At 38.5% G+C, this 13,541-nt stretch overlaps 1 protein-coding gene across 2 annotated transcripts in view; it reads right to left on the reverse strand.

The window, feature by feature from the left end:
* NBAS (NBAS subunit of NRZ tethering complex) overlaps positions 1-13,541 on the reverse strand; it is a 328,315-nt gene that overhangs the window by 51,838 nt on the left and 262,936 nt on the right. For both annotated transcript variants that reach the window (XM_076000562.1, XM_076000561.1), the window contains exons 45-46: positions 5,093-5,311; positions 1,627-1,829 (exon numbers count right to left, since the gene is read on the reverse strand). In XM_076000562.1, the coding sequence (XP_075856677.1) occupies positions 1,627-1,829; positions 5,093-5,311 (422 nt within the window). The remainder of the gene's footprint in view (positions 1-1,626; positions 1,830-5,092; positions 5,312-13,541) is intronic.

Genomic DNA, 13,541 nt, shown 5'->3' on the forward strand with positions numbered 1-13,541 from the left:
TACTATTATTATTATGCCCACTTTACAGATGTGTGGAACTCTAGTGAATTCTGAAAATGTAACAGAGAAAAAAGAAATTTTAGATGAATTTTCCAAATAATTTAATTGATGATTTAAATCATCTAAATAATTTGATGATTTGAATCAACTGTTAACATTCGGCTACTTTCATGTCTTCGTCATTTTGTGCCTACTAAATTTTGTAACTTCCTAAAAGTTAAATGTTATAGACATTGTCAATAGCAATTTATTTTCCTTTGAAACAAAGGTAGCTGAATTCCTAAAGTCCCTTTTCATTCTATTGCTGAAAAGTTTAATTTGCATCTATTGAATGTCTTCCGTGCGCCAGATATACCATTTATTAGATCAGAACCAAACCTTTAAATTGAATTGGGTGCAGGGAAGGAGAGAGAAGTATAATTTATATCAAAATATTACAAATGTAAAAATACTACATATTTTATTTTAAGCTTAAAGAAAATGTGCAATTTTTAGGAAATAAACTAAATTCACCAAAACACTAATTTTTCAAAATGTTTATTCTTGTGAGCTTAATCTAAAACTTGATTTAAGAAACAATAAAAAGATAACCATAAACCAAAAGGTACAAAATATGGCAAACAAATATCTGTCATCATTTGAAAGAGGAAAATGGTCCTTATAACCACCAACAAAAAAATCACAAGCTAGTAATAGACCAAGGCTTTATTCATTTGGCATTTGTTCTTTCCAAAAAATGTCATAAAATTTTATGCCTCTCCCTATATATAAAATTGCCAGATACCTCAGAGCATTAAGGTAAAAACTGTATGAGGCTGGGATAATTAAACTGATAAAGGCTCATTTGATTTCAGTTCAGCTGCAGAAAACTGACATGCATTTAATCAAAAAGTTCCTCAAGAGCAATACAGAATTACAAAGAATGCTTAAAAGGAGAATAAATTAAACACAACTAAATCTTTTAGCCTAATTGCATTATTCACAGAAAGCACTTGATGCCTCATTATTTTCTTAGTTTCACTTTTTCCTCTTTTCTAATCTTCTCGAATGCATTCCTACAAAGGCACCAGCATATTGACGGGAAGCGAGAATTTCTCAGTTGTCGGTTTTATGCCATTTATTGCAGGTAAATAAAGTCCTAAGACACTTAACAGATGTCTAATTTTCTTCAGTATATGATTAACCTTGCCTTGTGTACTTCAAAAGAACCTTCTGGGAACCATTTTCCCACTGCTACACAAAAGAGGAATTAGAGAATGTAAGATCTGAAAAGCCACACTGAAATCACAGGGCTGTCTGACACTGAGCTACCTGCTTCACATGCCATTTTGGCCTTCTCCATATTTCAGTAATAATCTGGGGAAGAGGGTCCAACCAGAAGTTAGCTAGCTTCCTAACATGTTACACATAATACCAATAATGAAGCATTTTTATGGTTCTCCATTCTCAAAATATTTTAAAAGATAAGCCTTGGATAACTCTAAAAATAATCTCTCACTTTTATATAGTACATCAAAATTTATAAAATGCTTCTACATACATGATGATAGTTTAGCTTCATAACAACCATGAGCCATGCACTATTATTGGCAAAATGCTTTCCTCAAAGACTACTTTCTAGATTACCTCAATGCAGAAATTATTTTCATTATTGCACTGTGTACTATATCCTTGGGTGAGATGTCAAGAGGGCCAACGGCCACCTCCAGCAGCTGCTGAATCATTCTTAGAGGCTGACCATCTAAACACATGGCCACAGCTTGATCATGAAGTTTCCCTTTTTCTGATCGGGATAGATCATAGAGGTGACTGTATTTCTGCAGTGTTTCCTGCAAAGACAGGGTAATCAACACCTAAGTATCCAACAGAAATTAAATACATCTACATGTACATAGCAAGACATATTCAAAAGATCCTCAAACCAGATGCATTACAACCTGCAATACCATACCAAAGGGGGTGTATTGGTTATTAAACACTTAGGCTCAAGGGCCACCAGGCTTGAGTGCAAATCCTTACTTTACCATTTATTATTTGGTGGGCCTGTGTGATCTCAACTTTTTTTTTTTTTTTTTTTTGAGACAGAGTCTCACTTTGTTGCCCAGGCTAGAGTGAGTGTCGTGGCGTCAGCCTGGCTCATGGCAACCTCAATCTCCGGGGCCCAAGCGATCCTACTGCCTCAGCCTCCCGAGTAGATGGGACTACAGGCATGCGCCACCATGCCCGGCTAATTTTTTGTATATATATATTTTAGTTGGTCAATTAATTTATTTCTATTTTTGGTAGAGACAGGGTCTCGCTCAGGCTGGTTTCGAACTCCTGACCTTGAGCAATCCGCCCGCCTCGGCCTCCCAAAGTGCTAGGATTACAGGCGTGAGTCACCACGCCCGGCCTGATCTCAAATTTTAGCATCTGTAAAATGAGGGTGAGGACAACGGGGTCTTGTAAATAGAGGGCATTGTGACATTAACTGAGATAATATAACACTCAGTCCTTTAGCACAACATCAGATATAAATACTCAATGAGTTTTTCTATTATTATTATTACACTATACTCACATAATAGTTATAAATTTATTGACTATCAACTATGTAATGCCAGGTATTGTACATATGGTATTTAATTTGATACTTATAATAATCCTACACGTACTTTTAATTAGCCCCATGTTATTAAAAAGGAAACCAAAGACCAAAGATATTAAGTGACATGCCAAAGTCACATGGACAGCAATTAATAGAGCTACGATGAGAATCCAAAAGTCTGCTCTTCCACCCCACATACCACACGGCCTGTCTCTCTTTGACAATATGTATAAAAACTAATGGTACAATAAACAGTTAAAGAACTAGGACACAAGCTATTGTTTATAAGCATACCAAATACAGTCACTTAATGATGATAACATTTTCCAGGTTCTTTATAATTTCCCTAGTTATCCTAAATATACTGTTTTGTCTTTGAAAACAGCCATGGAAAAGCTGAATATTAACTGCATATATGATATTAAAGAATTACTTTAAACTTTTTGATGGTAATAACATTGTAGTGGTTATGTTTAAATGTATCTTTTAGAGATAGGTATGAAAGTATTTATGGATAAAACAAAGTGATGACTGGAATTTACTTTAGAATAATCCACAGGAGTGAGGTGAGGGTAGGTAGGGGTAGGCATGAAGTATGATTTGGTCACATTTTGATAACTGTTGAAGCTGGGAGTTGAGAACATGAGGTTTCATTTTACTATTCTCTCCACTGTGAAACTTTCTATTTCAGAAAAATCCCTGTGAGTTAGGTAGGGCAATTACTAGTATCCTCACCTAAGAGAAGAGGGAACTGAGGCTCCATAGGATGAAGGCTTTCAACCTAGATTGCACTAACCTGCATGAGGATATAAGGTGTTCTTCTGCTGGCTATATAATTAAGGTGGTTTAACATCAAGGTCAACATAAAAGGGATAAATGTATGAGGTTGAAGGTTATTTCTACTGTTTGCTATAAAAAGATCCTCAATAAAATCAAATAATGTCCAATTCAGGAACTACAAGAGTCTCCTATTACAGACCATTGATAGTCTGACTGAATGGCCTTCACAAGTAACTATTCATGTATGGAACCTTCGTATCACAGCCTAGATGAAAGAAACAGATGCTTTTGCTAATAACTCCCTTGAATCCAAATATACTATTCTAGCCATTGAAAGACAATACTTGTTCCAAGAAGAGTAATGCCAATTCTGTTTTAATATAGTATATTTGATTTTAAAAATAAATACACCAGTATTTTAAAAAATTTATACTAACAAGTACAAATCACTTTTACTTGAAGATTCTAATTTTACCTGAGTTCTTATAATTAGGAATTATAGTATTGTAAATGTCAGCAGGATAAAATCAAGTTAAGTAAAGCCAATTTGTTCCCTGCAAAAGCTTCTATATTGTTCATACCATTATTTAATGTTATCCGTTAGACGGGCTAATAGGCATTGAAAAACACAAAATGAAATAAAACTGCTTTTAAACTTTTGAATTGTTCCCATTATCTTTTCAATGAGGGGTTTGCATTTATGTGTCTAATAGAAAATTTGAAGTCTCCCATTTGCTCATTATCTGAATTCCTCTCCACGGACAGATCTTTCTAGTCAGGAACATTATTCTACAAGCCAAGAACACAATTGAATAAACGTGTAAGGTTTATGAAAAACGAAAGAGGAGGTTAGTGGCCACTTACAGATTCATTTATCATAGCATTGAAGGGTAAATGGAATATTATTCATATATCTAAGCACTGTTTTCACTTATATGAAAACAATTTACTTACTGATTTGTCAACTTTCCAGTTATGGAAAAGGATATCCCAATTCCACGACTGTTAAGATACAGAACAAAATCTCTAGGGCCTCAGAAGGATTCTGGTTTCCTCACACAGTCCCAACACACGGGTCCTCAAACCTCATCACAGGCAGGCTTCTGAATGAACCTCGTGATGGTGTTTTAGAAATACCAAGAGAGTCTCATTTAGAAGTCAACTAGGAACAATTTTACCAGCAAAAAAATTTCTCTCAATAATAAAGTTATATTGGAAGCACATACATGAAAACAGAATAAGGAGTACACAGTTTTAAAGGCATGGCAGGCCATCTCTGAATTTTTCTGAAGATGAGAGGGTTAAACCATACCATTATTCATTCGGAAAGCAAAACCCATACCAGCTAGTACTAGAGCCTGAGGACCACCGCCTTCTCATTTCTTAACTTTAGAGACCGCTCCTCTGGCCCCAGGCACCCATCCAGTGTTCCATTCCCGATAACTATCTGCTCCTCTTCTCCCACCCTTCCCACTCCCTCACTCCCTTCCTTCTCAGGTATGAACCAAGTTCAATGGCCTAAAATCCTTTTGAAAGGAGTGAAAACTGAATTGACAATTAGTGATAATGAAAAGGTTAAACTATAAAGGCTTGAGGACCATTTTCAAAGATATCTGCTAGTCTGAAAACCCTATCAAAACTACTAAAGTAGCTTTAAAGGATAAATGAAAGAATATACTGATGCTATCTAAGCGCATGAGCACGCAGAAGTTTCCATTTCATTACCTGCTCACTATTCTTCAGAGAAACGATGAAACTATGGCTGAGGGTTTCCAGGTGAGCAAGTGATTTCTCCAGATGATTCAAAGCATCTGCATAGGTAACTTTAGAATCACTAACTTCATGAATGTCTTCTTCCAAATTTCTTTTTCTTGTCTTCTCCATAAAATGTTTGACTGTCTTAATAGCCCTTCTAGTCATCTCTTTACGTGTTTCCACAGATAGCTTTTAAGAAAAAGAAAAAAAGACATTAAAGAACAGTGAGACAAACCATCCCTACATCCATTATTATATATGGAATATTGAATACGATATTAGTGAAGTAGAGAGAAGAAAAGACAAATTTTAATATACACAATTTTAAACAATCAGTAGGGACTTCCATTATATCAGTTATTCTTTTGTGAAGAAAACAAAAACAGTGAAGTACCATTTGCAGTATTAAATTAGTAATAGAGATTTTTAAGAATGATAATAGCCAAAGTAGGTGATGTTCTGATGAAACTAGTACTCACATTGACTACTGGTTACAGTGCAAAAATGAGGAGTCAGTTTTACAACCATAATTCCCAGTTTTGATCATTTATTTTAAGGAAATAAAAGAAGAAAATAAGTATAGGCATAAAGATTTTAACTGGAAAAAGACCATAAAAATAAAACTTTAACAGTAATCTAATTGATAGAAGAAATATGATAAATTACTGGTTAGGATATTATACAATCATTACATTAGAATTATAAAACAATATAGCAATGTAAAAAATGTTTATCATAAAATGTTAAATTTAAGAAATAAGGATGTAAAACTATACCATTTTTACACTAAAATTTAAACTATATCTGTATATGAAATATATGTATTTTATATATTTTATGTATAAACATACAGGCTGAGTATCCCTTATCTGAAATGCTTGGAACAGGAAGAGTTTTGAAATTTCAAATTTTTTCAGCTTTTGGAAAATTTGCATTAAACTGGTTCAGCATCCTTAACTTGAAAATCGGAAATCAGAGAGAAATGAATGTCATGTTGGTTCTCAGAAAGTTTCAGCTTTTGGATCATTTCAGATTTTCAGATCAGGAATACTCAACCTATATATGCATATAAAATATATGTATAAAATATATGTATTCAGCTATATACACATGCACACACACAAATTAATGACTATTCAGATGTTGGGATTATGAGCAATTTTTTTCTTCTCTACTTTCCAAAGTTTCTTAACTACACTGTATTTAATTATTTATTCACTGATGTGTGTCAGACACTGTTAGAAATGCAAGAGTTATGTTTTTCTAATATCAAAAATATTAAGCTTACTCTCAAGCATACAAAATAAAGTCTAAACTTTGCCCATTTTGATGGAGGAACCTCTGAGCAATTCTAGGGGCCTTCATAGGCCCTGCTGACTTGTGCTGCTTTGGATCCTGATTTAAGCCCCCTGTCAACTACCCAAGTACATTTTTACTATACCCTCAAAAGGACTTTGTGTCGATTTTTTAAAATAAAAAAACACACAAAAACAGAGTGCTAAGACAAAATCTTAATTTTCCTATTTCTTTCTTTTTTTTTCCATTTCAGAGTATTACAAGGGTACAAGCATTTTGGTTAGATGAACTGCTTTTGTACAGATTGAGTCAAAGTTATAAGTGTGTCCATCACCCAGACAGTGTGCATTGTACCTGTTAGGTGTGAATTCACCTATCCCTACCTCCCCCCTCCCGCCTGCTTGATTTCCACTGAATTTTTCCTATTTCTTAAAATAAGTCATTGATGTATCTGGTTATACTGAAAAGCAGGAATAGGCTTAAATACATGGCATCAGTGACCACACGAGGAGGAAAACCTCCCTCACCCCTCCGTTTTCTATCAGCTCCCTCCAAGTCCCATTACACAATAGAATAACTAATAATAGAATTATTCTATTAAAATGTTGATAGGTTACATTTTCTTAATCCCATATAAATATCAATAAAAGGTATCTTTAGGAAAGTGCAATTTTCATTGAATTGTAACTAAGTGCTTGCTTTGCAAATGCAGCTTCAAAATAAATTCTGTAGCACCCACTTCTTACCAAATTTCTGCATCTAAGCACCTGTGGCATTAAAAAAAAATCAGAGGCCTCCAATGATTGGCAAGTATTAATTATATTATTATCATTTCCCCCAAATATACTATGAACTCCTTCCTGTATGTTATTACCTTTTCCCCCAAATAAAGTGTGAGCTCCTTCCTGTGACTTAGAAATAAAAGATACTAGAACTGTGTTCATTCTAACCGACCTCTCCTTCCTCTATTATGTAGAAGAAAAGACTGAGCTCCAAGAAGATCACGTGATATGTTTGGGTTTATCAGGTGAGTGAAGAGAGTAACAACCAGAATCCAGACCCCTGGTTACCAAGGCAGCGCCCCCTATCATTGCACATCAAACAGCCCCACTGGGTCCCCTCTGCATCCTCACAGGCTCTGACAGAGGCTATCAGAGCATGCACGCTGGCTGAATGCCGGATGATGAAGAAAATCAAGGCCAAATAAGAATTAATATGGTATGGTGAATCTTTTCTTCCTATTAACTTAGATTTGTTTCCCCCAAGAAATGCAAGTTTGGGGAGATGTTTGGATATACCAGCTGGTCAAATGTATACACTCTTCCTAGCCTACTGTGTGGTGTGGCAGAATTTCAACAACAGGCTGGCAAGAAAGTAGAGACAAGCAGCTAATTCACACGTGCAGGAAGTAAGGTCTTGAAAGAAACACAAGGGTCTCTATGCCCTTAGATAGGACCAGATGTGATCTTTCTTGTCGAAGGCTTACCTTGCCATTGTCAACCAGCCCTAGAATGAATGCATGATAAGTAAGGAAGGGCACTAAACTCAGAAAAGCTATGTTTAATATTTAGGTAACTTGATAAAATGCTCTACACCTTAGTTTCTCCATCTGCAAAGTGTAAAAAATGCCACCTACTGCACGATGTCATTTTCAGAAATTAAGTGAGATAATATGTAAAATAATCATCACAGTGCCTTTCCCATAGTTAAGTGCCCAGTAAATGAAAGCTGAAGTTTAATATGACCAACTGGTAAAATCCATGGGCCATCCTCCTGCTACTTTTTCATCTTCCTAACAAATTTGTCATATAATTCTCTTTTAGAAAAATCTTTTTTATAAGCTCCCCAAATTCCTTAGCATGGGATTCAAGGACTTGCAAAAGCTGGCCCCAAGCTAACTTTTTATCTAGCCTCACAGTATAACTGTAACCCACACGCTAAGCTCCAGCCACACAGACTTTTTGTCATTCCCGCGTACCCTCACATGTCTTGTTGTCTCGATGAAATGCTCCCTTCTCTCTTCTTTGTAAGGCAAGTTCCTACTTACATTTCTATACCAAGATATGAGGAGTCAACCCAGACTCATCTGTTTCTTCAGCGTCTACAGCCAATCCCCTGGCAAGTCCTCTGCTCTGACATCCAAGCACATAATCCACCTTCTTATATACGTGTAGACTCTTATCTCCTCAGCTCTACCGAGTCTAGACTCACACTGAAGTCTCTGCTTTCATAAAACTTGCTACTGGTCACAAGAGGCAAACAAGTTTTTCAAGAGTTTAAATTATTTTACCTCCTCACCACAGTCTCATCAGAAAAAGATTTTTCCTGTTTTAAATGATCCTTCAAAATAACTAAATATTCTGAAATAACTAAATAACCTGACACTTAAGAACACTGAGTATAAAAAGATGCAACCCTATGTTAATTTTCCTGAGATAGTCAAGACCTCTCAAAGCAGAATGATATTGCAGTAAAAGATATAAGGGTTTTTATTTGACAAGGCATTTTACTTAATTCAGACTTTTCACCCACTTTACTTTGTAAAAACAAGTTCATTGCTGAAAGATTCCAAGATATGATTGAGAAATCCAAGTTTTAACACTGAATTTACATCCAGCAGATTTATTTTCTCTAAACTGTTCTATGATGAAGGAAACTGAAGTAAAAGAAAAGAAAATGATTGAAGAAATGTACAGAATAAAAAATAGCAATTTCTTGGCTGGGTGTAGGGGCTCATGCCTGTTATCCCAGCATTTGAGGAGGCCGAGGCAGGAGGATCAATTGAGGCCAGAAGTTAGAGACTAGCCTGAGAAACACAGTAAGACCCCATGACCCCATTTCTACGAAAAAAAAGCACAATATTAGCCGGGTGTGGTGGTGTGCCTGCAGTCCTAGCTACTCAGGAGGCTAAGGAGGGAAAATTGCTTGGGCCCAGGAATTTGAGACTGCAGTGAGCTTTGATCATGTCACATCATACCAGCTGGGTAACAGAGCAACACATCTCTAAAAAAATTTTTTTTAATTTAAAAACAGGAATTTCTTTACTATACCTACTGGCTACATAGTACTTTTATTCTCAACACTCTAATCCACAGTATCAACATGTCATTCATACACATCATTACTATAATAATCAGTAAAGATGTATTTTTGATGCAAGGTGGGAGGAGGCGATGGGTATATACATAGGTAATGAGAGGGAGGCGCACCGTCTGGGGAATGGACACGCTTGAAGCTCTGACTCGAGGGGGAGGGGAGGTAAGGGCAATATATGTAACCTTACTATTTGTATCCCCATAATATGCTGAAATAAAAGAAAAAGATTTAATTTTAACTATTCCCTGCAGCAATTGGTAACTGTTCTTCCAAAATAACGTAGATTTTGTGAAATAAAAGATAAGTGGCTAAATTGTTTCATCACTCAATAAATAGGCACTAAGCATCTATTTTCCAGGCTCTATGGAAAAACGAGATGAAAGCATGAACCAGGCTCACAAGGAAACCATAGGGAGTATGGGAGATAAGACAGCGAGAAGGGAAAAAAAATTAGGAGTCATCTATGATGTCAGAAAATCTTACTGGGTTTTCCTTCAAACTATATCCAGACTCTACCTGCTTCCCACCACTTTCACTGCCTGCCCCGTTCCCAGCCACTGCCCTCTCTCATAGAGAGCACTGCACAGTTCCGACCTGTCTCCCAGTGTGACAGAGATGGAGGTGCTCACCAAACAGAAGGATGCCATATACTCCACTGCATGTGTTAATTCCCTTGCAGTTAGGATGAGCCACGTTCCAGCCAATGAAATCTGAGCAGAAGGGACATGTGGCATTTCTGAGCCAAGGCAATCAAAATCCCTCATGGGGCGTTATGCAGTCTCCCTTTGGTCCCAGCGACCAAAGAGAGTGCAGGGCCTGGTGCCAATACAAAGTGGCAGAGCTTCCATTAGCCTGGATCTTAAGTGACTTTCTGGTAGAGACTTCTTTCCAGTCTCTTCTTAGATTAGGAGCATGAGGGAATATTAACCCTTTGTGGTGTTAAGTCACTGCGTACTTTAGCCTATTCTGACATACAACAGGTACCAAGAGCAAGGCAGTATGTGGCTCTAGTTTTCATATATCGGACACTGCAAAAATACTAAGCTACGTTGTGCTGCAATTAATATTCTACAAAACTGTTTCCTGTGGTAACTTGGGGGCAGATCATACCTCTAAGGAACTTGTGGCTCCAGAGAGGTTGGAAAACGGACCACCAGTAGTACATTTTGGATGTTATAGGATGCTGTGGCTAAGTATTAAAAGAAACAGATGGGTTAAGAAAATATTGTCCAGAGTGAAAAGGAATAAAGAAATAAATAGCTCAGAAATTCAGAGCTTTACTGATTTTAAAAAAATAACCTTACTATAATAACTATAGACCCCAGCAGTAAAGGGTGTCATGGAGAAATCCCTAGATAACAAATGCCAGGTAAAACCTTTGGAAGATTAAAATGCTTCAGGGGAAAGATAAACCAAGGGTGTGACACCCCATAAATTCTTTCAGTTGGACAAAATGACTCAGGGCACAGATCCAATTAATGATGTGGTCCTCCAACAGAAACCTGATGCTGTAAGCTAGCCCCCTTTGACAGAGATGATGAATGGGTGTGATATGTCAAAGATATATAGTATCTGAGAACAATGCCTCAAAAAATAAGCAAACAAAAGGACCCTGCAGATGTGGTTATGGGCACATGATCCTGAGAGAAATCAAATAAATAAGAACCCTACTAAATTTCCAAGGCAGTGGTGCTGCCCACGAAACCACAAATCTGGGCTACGAATGCTTGTGACTGCTTGGAACTAAACCGTCCGGGCTTCGACCTTGCCCCGGCAGGCTGACAAAGCTGGGCAGCTCTCAAAGCTGGCACAGGTCTTCAATGCCCAGTCCACATGTGACCAAGGAAGAAAGTGAAGACTTCTCTAGAGTGCAGAAGCTGGGGTCATGGAGAGCAAAGGACACCAGGGCTGCCCCTAGAAAGCAGAATCTGCACCTAATGAAGGCCCACCACCTGGCCCATGGCAGGGAAGCTCTCACAATGCCTCGACAGCAGAGTTTCAAAATTGGCTCCAAGCAGTATAAGCTGAGTATCTCCCGTTTCCCCCTTTCCAAGGAGAGTTTGATGCAATTATCTCGTCCCTGTTTCACCCTGTAAATCAGGTGTGGGGGTGGGCATGGGGCAAGCACAGTGGAGGATCTGGCCATTTCGTTCACAGTCTGGATCACGGCTGGACCTGATTGCAGCCGACGGTGAACTACACCGACTTTGGGCTCCTCGGTGTGACTTGGTGGGGCCCTGCACTGTTCCCTTAGTGGAGGGGTGGAGTGTGTTTTGTGGCAGGAAGAAAAAAGCTTGGTGAACAAAAGGGTGGGCTGTAGCAGCCAGTGGCACTCACCACGAATTCATCTACCTCCCTGCGATTCTCAGGCCCCTTGTCATTAGATGGGATCACGTGACCAGACGGGCTCACAGAGCTGTGTGAGGAAGTGTCACGCCTCACTCTGTGCTAAGGTAATCACACCCAATTTCCCAGGCCCCTTTCTACCCTGACGAGGTTCCTGAGGAGACCTCAAGTGGGTATGGACCCGGAGGGAAACTTTGGTTGTGCCAGGTCGCTGTGATCCTGGGGTTAGTTTGTTACCTCAGCTTTACCTAGTAGCACAGTGGTATCTTAAAAACGTAGATCTGATCAAGTCACTCCTCTGCTCAAATCTACATGGTAGCCTCCCAATTCACTAAGAATAGAAGCTGGATTTAATGCCCTGTCAGGCCCTCTATGATCCACTCTTCCCCTCACTCTGTGTCTCATCCTGTTTCCTCCCTTCCTTCACCCTCGGTCACGCCAACACGCCTCCCTGCAGCCCTCGGAGCCTTGGTGCCTACCGGTCTCTGCTGGAGGTGTTCCCTCAGGCAGCCTCACGGCTTGTCCCTCTGCCTCACTGGGCACTCGACACAAAAGCCATCTTGTCCGAGGCCTTCCCTGCCCACTCCATAAAACCCAGCACTCCCTCCTCCTCTTTCTCCTTACCCTGTCCTATTTTTTCTTCATAACTGATATACTGAGTTTCTAACTTGCTTATTGCCTGTCACTGCTACGTTCCCAAAGTCCAGAATGGTGGCTGATACACAATAACAAATGACCCTTTGTTGAATGAATGAATGAATGAATGAATGCATGAATGACAATGTTTCCAAAAGAGCAGAAAAAGTACAACTGTGGAAACAGGAAAGCTTATGATGTGTGTATAACCACCAGAGCACTTTAATTTAGACAGGGGGGCATACAGAGGGCTGGACAGCAAATATGTTAGGCTTTGCAGCCCACATATAGTCTCCGTTACAGAGAGGCATGATCATTACACAACTACAATGGCGGAAATACAAATACAAGATGCTATGGAGGCCTTCGGAAGGGGCACTCTGTGCAGACTGGACATGAGGGGCAGGCAAGTCAGGAAAGAGTTACTAAAGAGGGGAAATCTCTAAGGAGAGCACTCAAGAGTGAGCTGGAATCAAGACAAGAAAGAAAGAATTTGAAGGTAGGTCCCCAGTCAAAGGAGTAAGCAGGGACCTGGAAGGACACAGGCGTGGCTGGAATGCAGAGCGCAAGCTGGGGCTTGAGCATGAGGAAGGGAAAGAATGAAGCAGGGATGACAACAGGAGGGCCCTGTCCACCAGGCTGATGACACTGTTCCTGACATCGTCATGCCTGGCAAGGCATGAAAGGATCTTCAGCAGGAGAGTGACACAATCAGTATCAGAGTTTTTGGGTTATGGCTTGATTCAAAATTCAGCAAGACAACTTGTATGATCTGTAGTTACTTTAAGTTTGCTAAATCTTGCTAAGCAGATATATATATATATATATATATATATATATATATATATATATATAATTTTTAAAATGAACATAGCATGATTTTGAACATAAGGCTGATATTTAGGAAATGGCAGGTGACTTCAGAAAACCCAGTTACTACCTATGGATGAGGTTGAAAAATCAGGGTATATATACTGTTTACACTGCTAATAGCAACTGTGTAAAATAATAGGAAAGTTAACAGAAAAATTACCTTCTTCATATA

Source organism: Microcebus murinus, chromosome 3 (genome assembly GCF_040939455.1).
Source record: "Microcebus murinus isolate Inina chromosome 3, M.murinus_Inina_mat1.0, whole genome shotgun sequence".
In the NCBI taxonomy this organism is placed as follows: domain Eukaryota; kingdom Metazoa; phylum Chordata; class Mammalia; order Primates; family Cheirogaleidae; genus Microcebus; species Microcebus murinus.